Raw genomic sequence first — 25,162 nt, 5'->3', positions numbered from 1 at the left:
ATGTCAAAGGGCAAAGAAAAAGTTGGTGGCAGCAAGCAATTTAGGTGGCTGCCACCTATGCATGAGATGATGCTAAAGATACTTACAGAGGAGGCTGGAAAGGGCAATAAGCCCTCTAATACTTTTAGGGCCGGCTCCTTTGCTCTTGTAGCGAAGGAGATAACGGCCCATTTCGGGGTTGAGTGCCACCCTGTATTTGTGGAGAACCGGATGCGGACTCTAAGGTCCATGTGGGCAACTATTCAAGAGCTTAGAAGGAAGAGTGGATTCGGTTGGGACGAAAATCTGAAAATGATAACTTGTGACGCTAAAACATACCAAGAAGAAGTTATGGTATGGCTTCCAACTATATTTTCTTAATATAGATAATAATATATGTTTTTACCTTTTATATGAAATTTATAGTGTCATTCTTTTTAGAATTCCATTGCTTTTATAAGGTTTTTCAAACATAACTTTCATGTCACCTTACCTATGTATTATATCTATACATATCTATGCATTTTCATCTATCTATATGTGTATATGTGTCTGAGCTACAATTTTCTTTGGTAAAGAAAAGATTGATAATGTTGGGAAAGTGTGCATAATAGTAACATAATGTATTTACTTGTTTCATCCTTATTTGAGAGTTTTTTTGCATTACTTGTTTGATTACTGAGAAAATGTAGGAAAAAGTATGGAGTATTTGCTTTAATTGTTATTGCATAGTCTTTTATATTGAATTTATGAGAGAAGTTATTATTGCATTGTTATATACGTTCTTTTCTCCCTTACAGGCACATCGGAAGCATGCCGAGTATCTGAACAAAAAAATTGAGTTTTACGATGAATTAGCGATTGTGGTGAGAAAGGACACAGCCACAGGTGGCTTTGCTAAGTTCGGAGTGGATATCGAAAATGAGCCAGATAATGGGGATAGTGCAGAGTTTGTTGCAGATAATGTGGAGGAATGTGTGGTTGAAAAGGGGAAGAACGCAAATGAATCATCCACCATTGGGTCGGGAATTTCCAAGTCCCGCAAAAGAGGGCGTGCAGCTTCTAATGTTGATGATAGTGTGCTGACTGATCTGTCTGATCAGCTGAAAGAAATAGCTGGCGCTTTGAAAGAAATTAATCGGGGCCCGGTAGATTATACAACTTTGTATAATGAGGTAATGGCTATGATGGCGGAGGGATATAGCGAAGATATGCTCGCTACTGCCTTCGACCATCTTTGTGAGAATGAGAAGACGGCACGTGGATTTTTAGCCAAGAATGCTAGGTTGAGGAAGCTATGGTTAGATGGTTATTTTTTCTCACAAATTTGATTTGCTTATTTCATGTTGACTGTGATGGTAGATTTAGGAATTAACTTATGTTGTAGTATTAATATTGACCTATCAATGTATTATATATGTACTCTTTTATATTATTGGGACGATACAATTGCCCAAATTATGTATTTGTACTGTTCAGATACCACAAATAGGTATCATTTTTGTATGCCATTGAGGTGTAATGCCAATGGTGAACGATAGATGTGGCTGTTTTTATATAAATATTATGGGTATATTCGAATGATTATGTTTGATGTTATAATTTTCCGTAAAGTATTGTTACAGATATGTATAGGGAATGCAAGTTCTTGAATTTTATCTATAAGAGTAAAATATAGCTTCAAACTAGTTATTTTTAAGCTCTAACTCCAGCTCGATTATGTTGATCCAAACTATTTTCCGTAAAGTATTTTCCGAACCAAACATGGGAAAACGTTTTCCGTAAAGTATTTTCCGTAAAATATTTGTACGAATCAAACACCGGAATTAAATTTCCGTAAAACGATTTCCGTAAAATATTTGGACGAATCAAACACCGGAATTGATTTTCCGTAAAACGATTTCCGAAACAGCCAAACACCCAAATACATTTTCCTTTTCCGGAAATTAGCATTTCCGGAAAATATGTATTTTCCGGAAAACGATTTCCAGCAACCAAACACAGCCTTAGGAGTGTATATAATTTAACCCCTATAGTTTAAATTTAACAAATTAAACTTTGAGATTTTTAAAAAGTAACAAACTAAATTTATAATTTCAAAAATAAAAAATTATATATCTTTTGTGGGTAATTCAAAGGAGGGAGGGGACAAGGGCATGCAGATCCCTCTTCTCTATATATCCTATTTTGCATGTGTTTGTTATCGGGGTCTTCACAAGATCCTTGAAGAAAAGAACAATGGAGTGCGAAATTTTCAAGTACCATCCTAAATGTTTGGACAATGCATGTAGCAACTGGCCTTCAATCTATTAGAGGAGATTTAGGTACTAAACTTCCTGCCAATATAAGGAAAAGTAAGGTGTTCTACTCAAGCTCTTCCCTAACTATCAAAAATAAATATTATAAAAACATAATACGTTAGCTTTGTTTTATATTCGCATCCACTTTCATGCATTATGTATCAGTTATTGGCTGACGCATAAGGTGTTACCTATCCAAGAAATTGTATTACTTAATTTTGTTTAATTTGATTTCCCTCTCACTAATATATACACACACACACATATATATATATATATATATATATATATATATAACTATCATTTATTGGCAAATTAGAGCTAAGCTGCAATCCATTCTCTACTTTTTTTTTAAAACTATTCTTTGTTGGGTTGCCCAATACATTTGGTGAAAACTAACATGCTTAAAAAATCAACCGAGTCTTCTATATTTGCCAATCTCTCAAATAATAATAAATAAATAAATAAATAAGTGAAAATGTTAAATTATCCTATTGAGGTTATAGCATAAGACTAAGTTTGTATATAAAGAAGAAAAAGTTGCACAAAACTATCATCTCTTTGGAGGGGGCAGGGTGGAAATGAAAAGTAATGTCATATGGGTTGAAGTATCACATAAATTATTTAAGCAATGGTATAGGACAAAATAAAATAAACTAAACTTAAACTACATCCTTTGATATTTAAATTAAACCTTAAATTCTAATTTATTATTTATTTTTATATATATAATTTAAAAATTATGAACAAGCTACGAACACATCAAAATAATAATTATTATTTTACATATAACATTTTTAATTAAAGCATATAAATATAAACTAAAATGTTTTTAACATTAATAGAAGTACGTATGTTATTTTTATTATGATTCAAATTGGGAAAAAAAATATCAAAATCTTAATATATTAAGAGGGTTTCGAAAGTTAGTTATCTACTCTCTCAATTCTCTAAGTTACCCCTAATCTTTACCTAACATTACTTTAAACAAATAAATGAGGGTATACAAGTAACTTGGGAGCAATTTTTTTTTTTTTTTTTAATTCAACTATTTTAATGATTCCCTTTAATTTCATTTTAGACATCATATCTACTTGAAATTATGAAACAGTTCTTTTCAAAACACTTGTATACTTGTTAAATATAATTTCAACACAATCTATTAATCACATTGTGAGGCAACATCTTCTGGTTCTACATCTCTTGATATTGAAGTACAAGATTTTCAAGTTAGGAAAAAAAAAAATTGGAAGAAAGATTATATCAACTCGTTGGAGGAAGAGAGGAGAATCTTTTGTCACATATAGGTCTGTCAGCATATATTTTTTGGTGAAAAATTAATAATTACTAAAGAGGTGTTTGTCATGCAAATAATATTAGCCTTTTTATTTTTATTTTTTGAATATATTGATAGTTGAGGGTGAAAGGATTTAAAGCTTGGATTTGATTTAAATCAAAATCAATTTTGATATTGATGCATTGGTAGTCCATGAGAAGGACTCCGCTATTTGAGTTATGTTGTCTAACGTAGCCGCGGTGGCCCCCATACCAATCATGGTGGCCACCATAACTGCCTCAAATCTAGTAATAATTACTATATTTAAATATAACATTTTAAATTAAAGCATAATAAACATAAACATCAATATAAACATTAACATGTGAAAAATCGATCATCCTCATGCATTCCTTTACAAGTCAATTCAAATTTAAAGGATGATTTCTAAACTCATTTCAAAGAAATTAAGATAAATGTTCACATTTTTAATTAAAGTGTAATAAATGTAAACCCAATTGTTTATAACATTAACTTAAGTACGTATGTTATTTTTATTTTTATTCAAATTGATAAAACTATATCAAAATCTCAATATATTAAGAGGAATATTTGGAAATTTAGTTATCCAATCTCTCAATTCTCTAAATTACCACTAATCTTTACTTAATATTACTTTAAAAATAAATAAATGAGTGTATACAAGTAACTTGGGAGCAATTTTTTTTTTTTTTAATTCAACAATATTAATGATTCCCTTTTTAATTTCTTTTTAGACATTATATCTTCTTGAAATTATGAAATAGTTCTTTTCAAAGCATTAGTATTCATGTTAAAATATAAATTTAATACAATCTGTCAATCGCATTGTGAGGTAACTTCAGCTTAACATATTAAATTTCAAAGAAAGATTACAGCAACTTGCTGGAAGAGCAGTCGTTCTGCATATGTTGCATTCTTTCCTCCACAAGATCAGCATCAACCTGAAGCACAAATTTAACAAATCAAGAGCCGTTTAGAAATTTGGGATTAGACTTTAAATGATGAGAGCTTTGTTGCTCCTTTGTTTTTGAAATGTATGATTTTCATTTGTTCTTGAAGGTGAAAAATTAATAATTACTAAAGAGGGGGTTTTCACGTAAATAATATTATCCTTTTAATTTTAATTTTTTGAATACATTGATAGTTGAGGGTAGAGGGATTTAAATCTTGGATTTGATTTAAATCAAGATCGAGTTCGATGTTGATGCATTGGTAGTTGTCCATGAGAATGACTCTGCTATTTGAGTTATGTTGTTCGTGGTAGCCACTGTGGCTCCCATACCAATCATGGTAGCCACCATAATGACCATAAATCTAGTAATAATTACCATATTTAAATATAAAATTTTAAATAAAAGCATAATAAACATAAACATCAATATAAACATTAACATGTGCATGTATGTTGCAAACTCCTAATCTTCCTCTTGCTTTCCATCCAGGAGGTCAATTCATATCTAAAGAATGATTTCCAAACTCATTTCAAATAAATGAAGAATTTCTACCTAGGGTTGGGTTTAGGTACAGCCTAATGGGGGTTCAAATGAACCCCTTGAGCTAGCTAAAAAATAATTTATATATAATTTTTTTATTTGAGCCTCTTAAACTAAAAATTGAACACCCAAGACCTAAAATTTTTGTAAGTCCAACTAAAATGAGCTTGAATATGGTCTTCTTAATAATGTATTGGTCTTTTTAAACACACACACACACACAAACACACACACAAAAACAAAAACAAAAACAAAAACAAAAAACCAATTTGATCTAAAATTTGTGGATAAAAAAATTGTAAGCCTAACAACAGAAGTAGAAATTTGTTCATCTTAAATCTCTAAAAAAGCCCATTTAAATCTTATCAAATTTGAAATAAACATTTGATGAAAGTTTATTGTATCTAGATCTTGCTTGCAGTTCAATTATCAACAATAGAATGGTTTCTAAGATTTAATCTTAATAACAATTGATGATGTACAAAAATCAGTAGGTTGAATGCTCCAGGCTTCAACGACGATTGGATGACCTAAAGAGAAAGAAAGTGACTATCAAAAGTGACTAGAATGAACTGACCAAGAACCCTGTTAAGTTAGTTTTCTCTCTGAAACACAAGGGCAATAAGTGGATGAATAGTAGTACATACTTTGGTTGGATGAGGCTTGTTCTTTTTATAGAGAGTTTGGAGTGGGTCTACTTGCTGGATGCCACTAACATCGTGGGGGATGTGTGGACTTAGTGGGGAGAGTGGAGCGAATTTAGGGGAATTCACCTCACGTTTCAAGATAAGGGTTAGTGGTCTAACCATTTGAAATTGTAGAAACACTACAAAAAAACACGGGCTATAGCCGTGTTTTTAAAAAATGCGGCTATAAGAAATGTGGCTAAAGCCACAAATACTTAGAAATGTACTAAGTGTTCATTGGTCGTCCATACTTTAATATAGTATGGATGACAATGTTCCCATTGGATGACCAGAGCCTCGTTGGACGGCTGGTGACATGCTTGTATGTCCTTATTTTATGTTTGTGGTGCATATTTCTTCTTTCTCTTTTCTGAAGGTTGTTTTGGACATTGTTGGTATTGGACGACCATGACGGATGAAGACTATTTGCTATTGATCACCATCAAAAATAATTAGTATTTCTATTGTATTAAGAAATAATATGTTATATGAAATTATAGTATATCTTTTATGAGAAATGTATGTCCACAATACATTCACAAAAAATCATAAGTAGCGAATTGTTACTGGCTGTTACAGGTAAATAAAAAAGTAATTTTAGTAGTGAGTTTAAATTAAAACCAATAACAACTATCACCTAAGATTTGTTGTGAAAGTGTTGTGGATATAACACTTCTCATCTTTTATTTTCTTACTAGTACGTACTATAGACAAATTTGTAATAAGAAAATCATGTAAATTGCAAGATTCATCTTTTATCTACTTACTAATCTCCCCTAAAAAATCCTAGAGCCACCATTGTTTCTACCAAAAAAAACAAAGGAATGATAAGGGCTTAAAATATACTGTGTCAAACTGAGGAACATTCGGAGCCTAGTCAGGTTGTACAAGCACCATGTCACTAGTACTTCCATCAAGATTCATCACTTGGCATTTCGATTGTGGAAAGTGGGGATATTTGTCTTGGAAAGGAGTGCATGGATTCTCTACATTGCAAGAAGGTCAAGGAAAAATATTGCCTGAGGATGAACTTTCAAGGTCGTTCACAGATGCCAACAAAAAATATATTCAAATTTGTAAAGTTGGGATTTACAACTAATTAAGTTTTATGTTAGCTTTATTCCATGACAAAAAAGTTGTAATTGCTTTAATTTTGTTCCTTGTATTTTGTAGGATTTTATTGTGTTGGGTTTATTATTAAGTTGGTAAAGAATCGAGCATAAAATGAAGAATCAGTGGATTTCGCGAGAAGCTCACGAGAAGCTAACCCACGAAAGAGCCACGTGAGAAGCACATGACTGGAAACTGAAGAGTTGCGCCAGGCTGTCAAGCTCGTGAGAAGCTAACCTGCTAAAGAGCCACGTGAGAAGCACATAACTAGAAGCTAAAAAGTCGTGCCAAGCTGTTAGTTTCGCGAGTGTCTTGCGAGTAAGGCTTTCCCGCGAGATACCTACAAAACTCTCTGCTTGGACGATTTTTAAGGGAGACTTTCTTACCCTTTACCTATACTATATATACCCTCATTGCCCATAAAGGAGGCCATTCAGAGGGAAAAATTCTAGATAGGTTTTCTACAACACACACACCAATCTTTTAGAGAGAGAGCTACTCATCCTTAGTAAGAAATCATTCTAGCCTCTTCTCCTTCTTTCTCCCATTGTCATACCTTGAGAAGAGATTTGTATCCAAACACAACCCACACCTTTTCAGAGTGTAGAGAGTGTTTTGGAGTTTGGGAAGCTTGAGAGTCTTTTGTTATTTGTGTACTCCAACTTTATTCTCTAGTGAATCGATTTACTGCTTGGAGGGCAACGGAGAGATTTTTCGCCGAGTTCTTTGGTTTCCTCTACAATAACACATTTCGGTGTTATTTTGTGTTTGCATCCTTCTCCCCTACTCTTTTAGCTTTCATTTAATGTTGATATTTGATGAATATGGCTTAGAGTAGTTTATTGTTTGTACGCTCGCATTTACTCTATTCCGCACTTAGTTTAAGTTAGAGTAAAATCAATCAAGTCGTAATTTTAATTTGAGAGTCTAAACAGCTCTTGTGTTTTCACACAAATTTGAGCTTTCAAAATTTCATAAATTCAAAGTTTGAAATTCAAAGAGAGAAAGAGAAAGTTCATTGACACTTCACATCTGCTGGCAAATTGTCTTTATTTTACCAGTAACATTATTTATAGGCAATGTTCATAAACTTTGTGTACAAATCTTTGTATAAAAATGGCTCATGTATGTAAGAATCATGTGCCTGTCATTCTCTCCACTCTTTTTGGATAATAAAACAATGCACCAATTGTTTTACTGTAACGAATGTTTATTTTTGTCATTTACTAATTAGGAGTATTGGATTTGATTACTCGCAACTAGTATGTTAATTAAGAGATTCTCAAAAAAAAAAAGTATGTGAATTAAGAATTATAAATTAGAAGTACTTAGTTCCATCATCTTTCTTTTTTTGGATTCGGGAGAGGGGGGAGAAGCTTCTTAATTAGTCATGTCATTTCATCCATGATCGTAGTGTGTATTGTGAAATTTTACGATTTCATGCATGATTTTTAATGGGAGTACTTAGGAAGAGAAATAATTTTAGAGGAAAAAAGAGAAATAACATCTTGTGTGTGGAAAACACTATTCATAGAATGAGAGGGCGAATTGAAATTTTATAGTAGGAGGATGGGAATAAGAAGAGCCAAAAATAAATGAAGATAAAGGAATATATGAAAAGTGATATAAAGGTAGTGAGTAGTGGGGAAATGAAAATGTAAAATGGAGGGGGAAATGTTTGAAAAAGTGTAACAATAAGTTAAGAGAACTAATAAGTAGAAAAATATTTAAGAGAGACAGAAAGAGTTAAAAGTAAGTGGATATTATGTTTGCTGATGTAGCTCAACAAAGGTAAACAACACAACATTAGGCCACTCTAATTTAAAGCCTTTTTTAGATTGAGGGGGAAGAAAAGGGAGTAGAGTAAAGTTCCTCTCTACACTCCAGTTAACTCTACTTCACTTATCTTCCCTCCCCCTCAATCCAAATAAGCCATAGTATCCCCACTTAGGTTACAAGCATAGTTTTCAAAACCAGATTGGACCGGGAGGTCGGACTGTGAAAACCGAAAACCGGGATGAAAACCAGTTTTTTAAGCATAAAGAACCAGATTTTTTTGTTAATTCCATGAACCGCTAAAATCTGAGTTGGACCGCACGAACCAGTGAGAACCGTGCGGTCTAATCCCTTAGCAATTTATATATATTAAAAAAAAAAAATTAACACAATTTTATTCTACTTAATTAAATTATCCATCTCTTACAAGGAATAAAAAAATATATATAATTAAAATCCTTCAAAGATATTCAACTTTACTTCAAAAATTAATCATAAATTTTAATGTTTTCATGGTTATTATTTTATTTTATTAACTTTCTTATTTAATTATTAAATATATGCTTGAAAATCATTAATTTTCCCTCACATATATAGATATATTGTCAATTTTTCTAATTTTATAAATTTAATATCTATATTTAAGCTTTAATTAATTATTAAATTAATTATGAAGTCATCACGGTTCGATCCTAATTCGACCTCGATTCGACCTCAAAAACCTTGAACCTCTCCCTTTTATGGTTCAATGAACAGTCTGGGTCTGAAAACCTTGGTTACAAGTTCACGTTACTGAACCCAGTGTGCTATAACTCCAAGTTAGAAGCTTATGAACTCTTTGAAGTTTCTATTTTTTAAGCCATGTGGGATTTGTAGTATGGGTAACTCTTTAGGCACCTTAGTTATTGAGGGAAACATGGATAATACGCTTGATTGTTTTCAAAATAAAAAATGACTTTAGTTACCTTCGTTGTTATTATCTCACAATTTCAAGTAATCGTACTATTACATGCCAAGTTTTTCTTTCATGGACAATGCTAATGGTTCACACTTTGTTGTTTTGGGACGGGTAAGGAGAAACTAAGATACTTAGAGAGTATCTCCTATGCTTGTTCAACGGAAAATTATCATATTGAGACGATCTCAAAAAATCTCTCTCTTACAATATATATGGGTTTCTTAAGTGTGGATCTCATATCCTATACTAGGGTTGTCTCATGATACTGTCTCATAAGATAAAGGCCACTTGAAACAAAGGTGTGAATTCTATGCATATTAGACCCACATGTTTGTGAGATGTCCACTCTATACCAGCACAAGAAATATTTTTTGGCAGAAAAAGTAATGGAGCATAAGGTACTACATTATGGTTGTATGTGCGTATTATGATATTGGTGCTTATTAATTATTTTATGAACAAATAAATCACTGTTTATTTTTTTGAGATGAACTTAAATCTAGAAAGTGCGAAACAAAGAGCAGAAATAATAATAATAATTGGGTACTACGTAAAATTATTAAAACTAAGGATATTAAACACATAATTCGAGAGTGCTTTGTTGAAGATAGTTTGATAAAAACTAAAAATTCTTAAATAAAATCGTTAATATAATAATAAATAATTATAATAATTTTTTATTCATGCTAAAAGGATATTTGTTTTGGTATTGTTTTTAGCCACATGCCATAAATAGAATTTTTTTGTAGTAATTTCATAAATAAATTTGAATTTGAATGGGGCTTATATAAAATTTGTATAATCTCATTCTTTTTTAACCGATATTACATTTATAAAAATAATAATAATAAATCCGTAAAAGGCTTCTTTTTCCCCTTTTTTTTTAGAGAGGGAATCCATTTTTTTGGAAGGTCAAACTCTCCAAAATTTTAATTGAAAAAAAAAAAAAAAAAAACACTACTGGGCTAGGGAGGACCATGGCCTCCTCAGTCCAAAGGTAGCTCAGATCACTGCAAGTGCCAAGGTCTACTATTTTTGTTTCCAACAGAAATGACATAGGGCAGGTACATTTGTGTAAATTCCTTAAATCATTATTAATAGCAAACAGAACCAGGTAAAACGCTATATGAAGCACAAAAAGAGAACAAATTGCCTGTCCTTGTAAGCTTCAATTTCATCATGACAATCATTTTGTGTGAGATCGTATACGTGAAGGGAAAAAATTGTTCAGAAAACATGTAGGACTTGCCTTTCAAAAGATTCCCTGCTTCATGAACTAGGATCTTGGGATACATTGTGGATTTTGCTAAACTGTGTATAAATTTATTCCAGTGAAGCAATGGGCGAACCATATAAGAGCTAGGTCACACCTAGCCAACTAGAATCAAGTCAATGTTCCAAACACTTTTTTGCCCCCACATGAGTTACAACTTACAAGTTCGCATTACAGAACCCTGGAAGCTAAATCTCATATTCAAAATGCTTATGAAGCGTAAAAAGTTTGTGTTTTGAGCATGCAATTTCCACAGCTAATTTGCGAATCCCTTATCTTAAGAGCTACAGCTTTGCCAAAGAAACTTTTACTTTTCTTTCTAACAAAATTACCTTGAGTAAAATCGATGAATTGCATGAACAACGGCTAGCAAGATTTACCACCATATATAGCTAGTTTGAGAAATGTGATCGTCGTATAATTCATGTCACCTTCGTTTCACAGAAAAAGAAATCCTAGTAGTAATAATTACTATTGACAACATCAGTAAATAGATTACATAAAATGGTTGCTACTTACAACTACCCCAAAATGCAAAGATTCTTATTACATAGAGAAAAAGCAAGAGAAACAAATATACATGTGAAATCCAAGCAAAACATGATTACCCCATTGGATAATTAATACTAATCGTTTACGTGACAACACATACATTTCCTACAAAGTAACCATATTTTTATTCTGGGATTTTCTGGTTCAAAAATACTAGTAACTTAGTTATTTAGCAACAGTTTTCAAATTTGGTGTGTATCATTTCAGAATAAATAACGAATTTGATTTTGAGATTTCACAAAGAATCACACTTGTGTGAAGTTGCAACACATATCAAAATATTTCATTCTCCCCATACTGAGGCTTACACACGCCAAGCAAGCCACTGCTGCGTGCCTTCAGTCTCACCACGTGCCACACACACTCATCAATGACCATCTACCACGTGTCAACCCATGGCCACTCAATGTCATCCCTACGTCATTACCATGACGTCAATAAGTGACATTAGCACTGTGATGTCATCATCATGACATCAGCATCTATTCACCATTAACTAGTCACTATCAACTATTGACTTTGACCAAAAGTCAATTTTTTGTAGTAGGGTCTATCTTGCTTAGTTTTTCGACCAAATTCCGCTTTTGGGTTCCATTTATTCATTTGAGGTCTCTAAATCCCTTTTTTTGGTCAATTTTTTCATGGGTCAATTGAACAAGTGAAAAATTATACATCATATCACCATTGTCTTGGATGATTCTACTAGCTATCATGCATGGTCTTAAAATATTATGATTTTTCTCAAGGGTTACAAATTGTGGAGGAACATAACTAGTTCGATTTCCAAGCCAGTACCAATATCTAAGTCCACTACCATACTTCCCTCTCCTGGCAGTGAAAGGGCACAACGTGAGGCTAGTTTCAAAAAGCAGCAATTGCCTCCCTCTCCCGGCAGTGGAAGGATCTCAAGCCAGTGCCTCACACACCCAACATGGCCAACGAGGATGTTCCCAATCAAACCAACGCTTTTATTTTTAGAGAAAAGGTTGGAATTGTTTTCGGATTTGTAGAGATTGTGACATTGAATTTGAATGTCAAAACAAAATACCATTTTAGCATGAATAAAAAAATTATCATAATTATTTATTATTATAGTAACAATTTTATTTAAGATTTTTTAGGTTTTATCAACCTATTTCAACAAAGCACTCTGGAATTATGTGTTTAATATCCTTAGTTTTCATAATTTTACATAGGACTTTTTTTTTTTTTTTTTTTTGAGATGAAATTAAATCTAGAAAGTGAGAAACAAATATAATTCCTGTAATTTTTCAAATTGTCTAATCCCTTATGCTAAGTGCAACTGTTTTTTGAAAGAAACTTTTACTCTTCTTCTTTTTCCTTCAAAAAAATAAATAAATCAATCAAACAAAAACAAATACAGAGCAAAGATCTCAACATTACCTCGAGTAAAATCAATGAATTGCATGAACAAAGACAAGCAAGATTGACCACCATATATAGCTGGTTTGAGAAATGTGATCATTGTATAATCTATGTCACCTTTTTCGAATTTAAAAGAAAATGAAATATTAGTAGTAATCACAGTAGACAACATCAGTTAATAGATGGCATAAGATGTTTGCTACTTACAACTACCCCAAAATGCATTGCTTCTTTTTTTTAGAAAGGAAACATTCATTCATTCATCAAGAAGAAAGGGTAGTACAACAGGGAAGAGCAAAAGAAGCTCAAGATGACTTTACAAAGCTTATGGGGGGTCTGGATAGAGCAGGGAGTGGGGCAGTGGGGGCATGGCTCCTTTCCCAGATCTGTGTAGAACCTGCAGATTTTGCAAGTTGGGCTATATCATGGGCTGCCCTGTTGTGTTCCCATTTCAGATGATGGAGGCTCCTGCTGCTGAAGGAGGAGAGAGATGGATTCCGCTGAAGATATGACCGAGAGTTCCACCTGTTTTCTTTGTATAAACAGATTGCACTATAGAGAGGGAGTCCGATTCAAAAATGACACCGGAGATGTTCATCTCATGAGCAAGAATGATGCCATTTTCCAGGGCTATGGCTTCAACTGTATCAGGAGGATAGTGGGCTTGCAGAGGCTTACTCATTGCAGCAGTGCTTCTTATTACACAGAGAAAAAGTAAGAGAAACAGATATACATTGAACTCCAAACTTCATACTTTTTGTTTGCATGACAGCACATACAGTTCCTACAAAGTTCTTAGAACCTAATAGATTAATAGTAACCAAGTTTCGATTTCGAAACCGTACAAGAAACACACTAGTGTGAACTTGCAACAAATTTCAAAATATTTCATTTCCCCTATTATGCAAAATGCATCACGAAAAAGTCAAGACTTCTTATGCAAAAAATATAAATTTCAAAAAATCTAAGAACAATTCCAAACTTCTTCTTATATGCTACCAATTTGAGTTTAAGATCTGGTAAATATAATGAATGAAAGCAAGATATGCTACCAAATTGTGTTTAAGATCTGCTTTTCATCAAAAACCAAGTAGTAGAACAAAATGTAAATTCTTTTATTACCAGGAATATATTAAGGAATACCTATTTTGTGATATATTAATGTTAGAAATTATTACATCTATTAAGGAACTATTACATTACAGTGCCTATTACAGTCTACTAAACGTGCCCTTAAAGTCTTAACTCAAGCCCACAGGGTTCACCTCTTGGCTTGAAATGGGCGAGCCAGATGCAAGCCACATTACACCCGACCAGCTAGAGATACATCAACGGTCCAACACAATGAAGCCCTCACATGAGTTAAAGGTTCACGCAACTGAACCCGGCGAGCTTTAGGTCATAGTGGAAAGATTATGAAGTCTTGAAGTTTCTTTGTTCTAAGTGATGTGGGACTATGGTGGTAGCTTTGGCTGCGTGTTTGGATCTCAGAAAAAGTGAAAATTTACGCTTGCAAATGTTTTTCAAAAATAAAAGGCTCTACAATTTGTTTTAACCTTTGTTGTGTGATTTTTTTTTTTTTTTTTTTTTTTTTTTTGGCTTCTGAAAAAAATAACCTCGATTGGGATGATTGGTTGCTTTTACAATTTACTCTTTCATTTCCATGTAATTAATTTACTATTCCTTTGATGTTTTTAGATAACAAGGGTATTTGGAATTATAAATTTTTAAGATTATTTTCATATGATGAATGACACATACTTAATTACTTAATTTTACCTATCAAAAAAGAAAAATTACTTAATTTTATGTAATTGAATGGTTAAAGTGTAAATTCTTTAAATCATTACATAATAGCAAATAGAACTAAGATTTTCAGACCCGTACAAGATCGGGAGGTTGGATTGCACGAACCGGTGGCAAGAACCGTGCGGTCCAACCCCATAGCAATTTTATTTTTTTATTTTTTTAAAAAACTTAACACAATTTTATTCTACTTAATTAAATTATCCATCTGTTACAAGGAATAAAAAAAAATTATAATTAAAATCCTTCAAAACTATTCAACTTTACTTCAAAAATTAATCATAAATTTTAATGTTTTCATGGTTATTATTTTATTTTGTAGGTGCCCAATTTGTTACAATCCCAAGACAATGTCGGGCTCGTACGAAAAGAGGCCCTCACAATATCATTTGTAGAGAGTAGGCTTCAAAGGTATGGCCTTGGGCATAGATGATCTACTTAGTAGTAGTTCCTACGGGAAATACTACATGGGCGGGCTTGGTTTCCCTAGCTAAACCCCTTTTCTTTTTTAGCCAGCGTCCCCCCCCCCCCAGGAGCTTTATTTTCTTCTCCTTTTATACTGGTGTTCCGTCCCCCTTTTTTGTGTCCACGTGTTGATTTTACTTTTGGGGTGCAAGCCTGTCTAATCGACCCATACCTAGAGTGGTTAGGAGTTGCTGGAAAGGCGCATGGGCATGGGCATGGGCCTGTTAGACACCGAATTCTGTATTACTGTGTTGGCTGCTTTTTCCCTGGCCCTGCCCCTGCACTCAGTTTGCTCCCTTCTTTGGGCTTTTAGTGAAGGGCCGAGGAGGAGGTCGTCCTCGGCAATGGCTCTCCTCGGCTTGGGCCACGGACCTAAATATAAACTGGGCCTGGGCCGGGGCAACACTTTCTTTGACCCCACAATAGCCCCTCAAAAGCCTGCTGCCCGACTTTTTAGTTGGGGAGGAGGGTTTTGATAATGTTGGGCCTACATCATAGCCTGCTCTGATTCTGCACTCCATTAATATTTGCATTTTTCCACTTACACGGGGGACGTGTCAAATTAAGAGGCATTCCTTCACCTACTCACGTGGGGTCCTTTGACACCCCTACGCTCGAGGTGCTCCTTCACGAGGATCTTCAGATCCTACGGTCACGAATGGCGTTGGAACTTGAGCCCACTATTCCTTGTCTATAGCATTCTTTGGAACTCTGCGCAAATTAAATATCTCCTCCTTTCCCTTTAAATAAGTAGGACAGTAGGTCACTCCTCTTACATACAAACCCATCAATCTTCTTCACAACCGTAACCCTTCAGCCATAATCACAGTCTCCATACTTAGCGCTCCCCACCTTTGGTGCAATATGCTTAAGGCACGCATAGGGGTGAAGAAACTACACCCTCCGCAGAGGCGCCGGATCCCTCCGAAGCTCAAGGTGATGTGGTCTGGACAAGGTAGACACAGACTCAAGATGATCTTCCATTTTGGTAAGATGGGGATGATATCTCCCCCTCTTTTAGCCAAAATCCGAAGCAGGTACTAGCCGCGTCAGATTCTTGACGCGTCAGAAGTAAGGTTTTTCGCCATCAGCGCCGTCTACTTTATCGCAAACGTGGTTATACGGAGGCTCCTCCACCTCCGGCTCTCTGCACCGTTTCTTCAAATGGTGTTAGCCTGAGGTCAGGTTCCCTGCACCTTTTCTTCAACGGTGCAGGCCCCAAGTTGGGTTCTTTGGCTGCCTGAGTTATGGGCATGTAAAGGTGTCGAGGAATAGTTTCCTTAGACAACATCTTGGAACAGCAGCCAACCTCTCCTCTGTGCTTCTTCCTCGGCTTTCTCTTTATTCTCTTGTATCTTTTCTTTTCGCTTACGTAGTTAGCTTTAGTATAAGCTTATTCCAGCTTTTCATTGTACACTATACTGTTCCTTTGTCTTAATAAAAGATGAATTTATTTCTTTCTAAATATTTTTCCTTTTGGCAACAGTTACTTTGTGAATGAATATTAAATATACGCTTGCCATTGATGATACTTGGAGCAGAAAAATGCCTTAAAACAAACTTCTACTAGTTTAAACTTACGGACATTATCAAGTATAACAATGGTAATCCTCAATAAATTAAACTCTTGGAACTAACCGGGATAACGGCTGAGCGCTGCGCGATGCATGCTAGACCAATGTCCGAGAACGATAAACTCTAAATAATTCATCCAAGAGGGTAGCCGAGCAGTGAGGGACCTCAATTGTGTTTTTGGTAGCATGTTGCTCTATATTGCATCAATCCCCTTGGTACTGAGGGTCCGAGGGTAGACTGGGAAATCCATTCAGAGTAGGGATTAACCCAACTGTTAATGGGGAATTCTCCTCGGATAGATTCTAAGGCCCATGTAACATAGTTTTTCTTTTAAGTACTTGGTTTCCCCATAGGCTTGGGTCCGAGGACCATACAAGGCCTTGGTTCTGTCCGAAACTTGTACTTTTGCGTCTAAGTAGTTGGTTTCCCCGGAGGCTTGGGTCCGAGGACCATGCAAGGCCTTGGTTCTGTCCAAAACTTGTACTTTTGCATCTAAGTAGTTGGTTTCCCCAGAGGCTTGGGTCCGAGGACCATACAAGGCCTTGGTTCTGTCCAAAACTTGTACTTTTGCGTCTAAGTAGTTGGTTTCCCCAGAGGCTTGGGTCCGAGGACCATGCAAGGCCTTGGTTCTGTCCAAAACTTGTACTTTTGCGTCTAAGTAATTGGTTTCCCTAGAGGCTTGGGTCCGAGGACCATACAAGGCCTTGGTTCTGTCCAAAACTTGTACTTTTGCGTCTAAGTAGTTGGTTTCCCCAGAGGCTTGGGTTCGAGGACCATGCAAGGCCTTGGTTCTGTCCAAAACTTGTACTTTTGCGTCTAAGTAGTTGGTTTCCCAGAGGCTTGGGTCCGAGGACCATGCAAGGCCTTGGTTCTGTCCAAAACTTGTACTTTTGCGTCTAAGTAGTTGGTTTCCCCAAAGGCTTGGGTCCGAGGACCATGCAAGGCCTTGGTTCAGTCCAAAACTTGTACTTTTGCGTCTAAGTAATTGGTTTCCCCAGAGGCTTGGGTCCGAGGACCATGCAAGGCCTTTGTTCAGTCCAAAAATTGTACTTTTGCGTCTAAGTAGTTGGTTTCCCCAGAGGCTTGGGTCCGAGGACCATGCAAGGCCTTGGTTCTGTCCAAAACTTGTACTTTTGCGTCTAAGTAGTTGGTTTCCCCAGAGGCTTGGGTCCGAGGACCATGCAAGGCCTTGGTTCTGTCCAAAACTTGTACTTTGTTTTCCTCATCTATGGGGCCTTGGCTTTAAGGGAATGGAATCCTCGGCCGAGCCCCTTGAACCATCTGTGTGGCTGACGCTATAAGTGTAGCCCCTAGTCAAGAATCATAGCCCCTATCGAGGTTTTACGCTAGAGCACTGTAAGTGGCTGGTAGAAACGACAAGGGTACTGTCTCAAACCGTCATCTATGCGAAGACACAAACCTCCCCACAGACGGCGCCAATTGTAGGTGCCCAATTTGTTACGATCCCAAGACAGTGTTGGTCTCATACGAAAAGAGGCCCTCACAATATCATTTGTAGAGAGTGGGCTTCAAAGGTATGGCCTTGGGCATAGATGCTCTACTTAGTAGTAGTTCCTACGGGAAATACTACATGGGCGGGCTTGGTTTCCCTAGCTAAACCCCTTTTCTTTTTTAGCCAGCGTCCCCCCCCCCCCTAGGAGCTTTATTTTCTTCTCCTTTTATACTGGTGTTCCGTCCCCCTTTTTTGTGTCCACGTGTTGATTTTACTTTTGGGGTGCAAGCCTGTCTAATCGACCCATACCTAGAGTGGTTGGGAGTTGCTGGAAAGGCGCATGGGCATGGGCATGGGCCTGTTAGACACCGAATTCTGTATTACTGTGTTGGCTGCTTTTTCCCTGGCCCTGCCCCTGCACTCAGTTTGCTCCCTTCTTTGGGCTTTTAGTGAAGGGCCGAGGAGGAGGTCGTCCTCGGCAATGGCTTTCCTCGGCTTGGGCCACGGACCTAAATATAAACTGGGCCTGGGCCGGGGCGACACTTTCTTTGACCCCACAATAGCCCCTCAAAAGCCTGCTGCCCGACTTTTTAGTTGGGGAGGAGGGTTTTGATAATGTTGGGCCTACATCATAGCCTGCTCTGATTCTGCACTCCATTAATATTTGCATTTTTCCACTTACACGAGGGACGTGTCAAATTAAGAGGCATTCCTTCACCTACTCACGCGGGGTCCTTTGACACCCCTACGCTCGAGGTGCTCCTTCACGAGGATCTTCAGATCCTACGGTCACGAATGGTGTTGGAACTCGAGCCTACTATTCCTTGTCTATAGCATTCTTTGGAACTCTGCGCAAATTAAATATCTCCTCCTTTCCCTTTAAATAAGTAGGACAGTAGGTCACTCCTCTTACGTACAAACCCATCAATCTTCTTCACAACCGTAACCCTTCAGCCATAATCACAATCTCCATACTTAGCGCTCCCCACCTTTGGTGCAATATGCTTAAGGCACGCATAGGGGTGAAGAAACTACACCCTCCGCAGAGGCGCCGGATCCCTCCGAAGCTCAAGGTGATGTGGTCTGGACAAGGTAGACACAGACTCAAGATGATCTTCCATTTTGGTAAGATGGGGATGATATCTCCCCCTCTTTTAGCCAAAATCCGAAGCAGGTACTAGCCGCGTCAGATTCTTGACGCGTCAGAAGTAAGGTTTTTCGCCATCAGGGCCGTCTACTTTATCGCAGACGTGGTTATACGGAGGCTCCTCCACCTCCAGCTCTCTGCACCGTTTCTTCAAATGGTGTTAGCCTGAGGTCAGGTTCCCTGCACCTTTTCTTCAACGGTGCAGGCCCCAAGTTGGGTTCTTTGGCTGCCTGAGTTATGGGCATGTAAAGGTGTCGAGGAATAGTTTCCTTAGACAACATCTTGGAATAGCAGCCAACCTCTCCTCTGTGCTTCTTCCTCGGCTTTCTCTTTATTCTCTTGTATCTTTTCTTTTCGCTTACGTAGTTAGCTTTAGTATAAGCTTATTCCAGCTTTTCATTGTACACTATACTGTTCCTTTGTCTTAATAAAAGATGAATTTGTTTCTTTCTAAATATTTTTCCTTTCGGCAACACTTACTTTGTGAATGAATATTAAATATACGCTCGCCATTGATGATACTTGGAGCAGAAAAATGCCTTAAAACAAACTTCTACTAGTTTAAACTTACGGACATTATCAAGTATAACAATGGTAATCCTCAATAAATTAAACTCTTGGAACTAACCGGGATAACGGCTGAGCGCTGCGCGATGCATGCTAGACCAATGTCCGAGAACGATAAACTCTAAATAATTCATCCGAGAGGGTAGCCGAGCAGTGAGGGACCTCAATTGTGTTTTTGGTAGCATGTTGCTCTATATTGCATCAATCCCCTTGGTACTGAGGGTCCGAGGGTAGACTGGGGAATCCATTCAGAGTAGGGATTAACCCAACTGTTAATGGGGAATTCTCCTCGGATAGATTCTAAGGCCCATGTAACATAGTTTTTCTTTTAAGTACTTGGTTTCCCCATAGGCTTGGGTCCGAGGACCATACAAGGCCTTAGTTCTGTCCGAAACTTGTACTTTTGCGTCTAAGTAGTTGGTTTCCCCAGAGGCTTGGGTCCGAGGACCATGCAAGGCCTTGGTTCTGTCCAAAACTTGTACTTTTGCGTCTAAGTAGTTGGTTTCCCCAGAGGCTTGGGTCCGAGGACCATACAAGGCCTTGGTTCTGTCCAAAACTTGTACTTTTGCATCTAAGTAGTTGGTTTCCCCAGAGGCTTGGGTCCGAGGACCATACAAGGCCTTGGTTCTGTCCAAAACTTGTACTTTTGCGTCTAAGTAGTTGGTTTCCCAGAGGCTTGGGTTCGAGGACCATACAAGGCCTTGGTTCTGTCCAAAACTTGTACTTTTGCGTCTAAGTAGTTGGTTTCCCCAGAGGCTTGGGTCCGAGGACCATGCAAGGCCTTGGTTCTGTCCAAAACTTGTACTTTTGCGTCTAAGTAGTTGGTTTCCCCAGAGGCTTGGGTCCGAGGACCATGCAAGGCCTTGGTTCTGTCCAAAACTTGTACTTTTGCGTCTAAGTAGTTGGTTTCCCCAGAGGCTTGGGTCCGAGGACCATGCAAGACCTTGGTTCTGTCCAAAACTTGTACTTTTGCGTCTAAGTAGTTGGTTTCCCCAGAGGCTTGGGTCCGAGGACCATGCAAGGCCTTGGTTCTGTCCAAAACTTGTACTTTTGCGTCTAAGTAGTTGGTTTCCCCAGAGGCTTGGGTCCGAGGACCATGCAAGGCCTTGGTTCTGTCCAAAACTTGTACTTTTGCGTCTAAGTAGTTGGTTTCCCCAGAGGCTTGGGTCCGAGGACCATGCAAGGCCTTGGTTCTGTCCAAAACTTGTACTTTTGCGTCTAAGTAGTTGGTTTCCCCAGAGGCTTGGGTCCGAGGACCATGCAAGGCCTTGGTTCTGTCCAAAACTTGTACTTTTGCGTCTAAGTAGTTGGTTTCCCCAGAGGCTTGAGTCCGAGGACCATGCAAGGCCTTAGTTCTGTCCAAAACTTGTACTTTGTTTTCCTCATCTATGGGGCCTTGGCTTTAAGGGAATGGAATCCTCGGCCGAGCCCCTTGAACCATCTGTGTGGCTGACGCTATAAGTGTAGCCCCTAGTCAAGAATCATAGCCCCTATCGAGGCTTTATGCTGGAGCACTGTAAGTGGCTGGTAGAAACGACAAGGGTACTGTCTCAAACCGTCATCTATGCGAAGACACAAACCTCCCCACAGACGGAGCCAATTGTAGGTGCCCAATTTGTTACGATCCCAAGACAGTGTTGGTCTCATACGAAAAGAGGCCCTCACAATATCATTTGTAGAGAGTGGGCTTCAAAGGTATGGCCTTGGGCATAGATGCTCTACTTAGTAGTAGTTCCTACGGGAAATACTACATGGGCGGGCTTGGTTTCCCTAGCTAAACCCCTTTTCTTTTTTAGCCAGCGTCCCCCCCCCAGGAGCTTTATTTTCTTCTCCTTTTATACTGGTGTTCCATCTCCCTTTTTTGTGTCCACGTGTTGATTTTACTTTTGGGGTGCAGGCCTGTCCAATCGACCCATACCTAGAGTGGTTGGGAGTTGCTGGAAAGGCACATGGGCATGGGCATGGGCCTGTCAGACGCCGAATTCCGTATTACTATGTTGGCTGCTTTTTCCCTGGCCCTACCCCTATGCTCAGTTTGCTCCCTTCTTTGGGCTTTTAGTGAAGGGCTGAGGAGGAGGTCGTCCTCGGCAATGGCTCTCCTCGGCTTGGGCCACGGACCTAAATATAAACTGGGCCTGGGCCGGGGCGACACTTTCTTTGGCCCCACATATTTTATTAACTTTCTTATTTAATTATTAAATATATGCTTGAAAATCATTAAATTTCCCTCACATATATAGATATATTGTCAATTTTGCTAGTTTTATAAATTTAATATCTATATTTAGGCTTTAATTAATTATAACGTCATCAAGGTTCGACCCCGGTTCGACCTCAAAAACCTTAAACCTCTCATTTTTACGGTTCAATGAATGGTCCGGGTTTAAAACCTTGCCCCCAGCCAGCAAAATCTCATAATTTTTTTTTATGAAATTACTACGAAAAAAAAAATTTCTATATAAGGCATGTGGCTAAAAACAGTAGCAAAACAAAATACCCTTGTAGCTTGAATAAAAAAATTAACATAATTATTTATTATTATTGTAACAGTTTTATTTAATAATTTTTAGGTTTTATCAACCTATTTTCAACAAAGCACTCTCGAATTGTGTGTTTAATATCTTTAGTTTTCATAATTTTACATAGCACTTTTTTTTTCTTTTTTTCCTCTTTGAGATGAAATTAAATTTAGAAAGTGAGAAACAAATATAATTAATGTAATTTCCAAATTGGCTAATCCCTTATGCTAAGTGCAACCGTTTCTCCAAAGAAACTTTTACTTTTGTTCTTTTCCCTTCCAAAAAAAAAAAAAAAAAACAGAGCAAAGATCTCAACATTACCTCTAGTAAAATCAACGAATTGCATGAACAAAGGCTAGCAGGACTGACCGCCATAGCTGGTTTGAGAAATGTGATCATTGTATAATTTGTCACCTTCGTCGATTTAAAATGAAAATGAAATATTAGCGGTAATCACAATTGACAACATCAGTTAACAGATGACATAAGATGTTTGCTACCTACAACTACCCCAAAATGCAATGCCTCTTATTACGTAGAGAAAAAGTAAGAGAAACAAATATGCATGTGAAATCCAAAATTCATACTATTGGTTTCCATTGCAGCACATACAATTCCAACAAAGTTCTAAGAACCCAATAGACTAATAATAACCAAATTTTGAAATTTAGATTTCGAAACCGTACAGGAATCACACTTGTGTGAACTTGCAACAAATTTCAAAATATTTTATTTCCCCTATTATACAAGATGCATCATGAAAAAGTCCAGACTTCTTCTTATGCAAAAAAACCAATTTATAAATTTCAAAAAAAACCAAAAACAATTCCAAACTTCTTCTTTATATGCCACCAAATTGTGTTTAAGATCGGGGAAACATAATGGATGAAAAGCAAGAAATAAATGGCCTGTTTGAATGTTTGAAAAAGGAGGGAGAGTAGAGTAGAGGAAGGGAGAGTAATTCAATTATCTCTAACCTCTCATTTTTAATTCCCCAAATTGGAGAGATTTGGAAGGAGAGTAGAGTAGATAAATTATTGACCAAATGAATTCCCCAATTTACCCTTTCTAAATTAACAAAATTACAAACTGATTATTCTTTGTTTGTTTTCTAAGAAAATTTAAGGTGAATGAAAAAAAAAAGACCTAACATTCACTGTTTTTTTTTGCTTTGATTGAAGCTTCACTGTTTTAGATTTGTGCTTTTGTGTAAAAGGTGTTTGGATTCTGAGATTCTGGTCGGATTTGGCCAAAGAACATGGCGTTGTCATCGTCGATGTCAACTTCGACGAGAGCTGGAGGGGGCTCCGATCAACCTTCACAACTGCAGCAGGTACCCGACATGTACCGGAAGTCTCTTTCCACGTTCAAGGTCTCATGGTTTTTGTTCATGGTGATGACTTCGCTGCCGGCTTTCACCGCTTGCCGACAAAGTCTCTCGAGAAAATAGAGTATTTTAATCTCATCGCCGCCGCGATCGAGTACATCGCCGACCTGAACCATAGTCGTTGACCCTCCGGTCTAGTTGCCGAAGTCATTTATCAACTCAGTGAGTCGTAACGCTTGCTTTGACTTCTCTAAATCGCTGTGGAGATCGCCGATCAGATAAGTCAACCCGGCAGAGAAGGATACTGAGTTTTGAACATTCCAGGGGTATTTTCTCTATCAAAAATAAAAATAAAAACTTTCTAGGGGTATTTTGTTTTTTTTTTTTTTTTTTTTTTTTTATTTATGCTTCTCCCAAAAAAAAAAAAAATATTCAATAACATATTCTAAGATTTGAACGAATGATAATCAGGTTCAAGACTTTACAAAATTGATAAATTAATCATAAACCAATATTGCAAGTCTATTTTCAAATAGGGGTTAATTTGTCTATTTAAATAATTTTCTCTCCTCTCCATCCTAATTTTTAAAACATCCAAATAAGAGGAAGAGCTAGTTACTCCCTTTCCCCTTACTAATTTTAAAAACATCCAAACAAGGTAGAGGGGAATCATTCCCCTCTACTCCCCTCCCCTCTCCTCCCTCTCTAAACTTCCAAACAGGCCAAAAAAGTGTTGGTTCAAATGGGAATAGCCCGGGCCATGTTGAGTGTGTGCGACACCAGCTCGACTTGTGAGTCGTGATCCTTCCACTACCAGGAGGGGGAGGTAGTCGTTGTTCTATGAAACCAACGTCATGTTGTGCTTAGATTGATAATCCTTGAATTAATATGTCTTTACCAATAACATGTGAAAAAAAAAAAAAAAAAAAAAAAAAAAACTTTCCTTAACAATACCAATTAAATTTAAAATTTTATATATTTTAAAATTATAAATGAAACATTAATATATAGTTAAAAAATTAAATAACTATGATTATGATTTGTAGAGACTCTCCTCTCAAAAAAAAAAAAAAAAAAATGTATCGACACCCTATTTCATTTCTCAATTATGATGCATACCATTTTGTGCATGCGTCCTCCAATGATGAACTAATTGAAGGATGGATGTTCATAAATTGTCAAATCTCTCTCTCATTTATTGTGTTAACTTTTCTTTTTAATTTTACTTTCATTTATTTTAACCATTCTTAACCTTTATTTTTTTAAATTTTCAATTTCAAAATATACAGAATTCTTATTTCACTTACTCTCCAAATCCCACATTTTGATTTAAACTGACTGTGTTTTATTGAAAAGTTCAATCACGGATCAATTTTTTCATTTTTTTTGTCCAACACTTGTTTTAAGTGTTTAGAAAAAAAAAAAAAAAAAAAAAAAAAAAAAAAAAAAAAAAAAAAAAAAAAAAAAAAAAA

The 25,162-nt window shown here is 36.7% G+C and overlaps 1 protein-coding gene across 1 annotated transcript; it reads left to right on the top strand.

Moving 5' to 3' along the window:
- Nucleotides 1-23,875, top strand: LOC115985994. The gene is made up of 3 exons (XM_031108866.1): nt 1-333; nt 780-1,279; nt 23,545-23,875. The coding sequence occupies exons 1-3, from the start codon at nt 1-3 to the stop codon at nt 23,873-23,875; spliced, it is 1,164 nt and encodes a 387-aa protein (XP_030964726.1).
- Nucleotides 23,876-25,162: the final 1,287 nt, after the last annotated feature.

The sequence above is a fragment of the Quercus lobata genome, chromosome 4, assembly GCF_001633185.2.
Source record: "Quercus lobata isolate SW786 chromosome 4, ValleyOak3.0 Primary Assembly, whole genome shotgun sequence".
NCBI classification, from domain to species: domain Eukaryota; kingdom Viridiplantae; phylum Streptophyta; class Magnoliopsida; order Fagales; family Fagaceae; genus Quercus; species Quercus lobata.
Note: the sequence above shows the minus strand (reverse complement) of the source record. Positions and strands in the feature narration are given on the sequence as shown.

Excerpts from the sequence above, each read along its gene's own strand:
- LOC115985994 (XM_031108866.1), top strand. The coding sequence starts at position 1 with ATGTCAAAGGGCAAAGAAAAAGTTGGTGGCAGCAAGCAATTTAGGTGG. Across the intron at positions 334-779 it reads CATACCAAGAAGAAGTTATG|GCACATCGGAAGCATGCCGA; the intron begins GTATGGCTTCCA and ends TCTCCCTTACAG. Across the intron at positions 1,280-23,544 it reads GCTAGGTTGAGGAAGCTATG|CTTCACTGTTTTAGATTTGT; the intron begins GTTAGATGGTTA and ends CTTTGATTGAAG.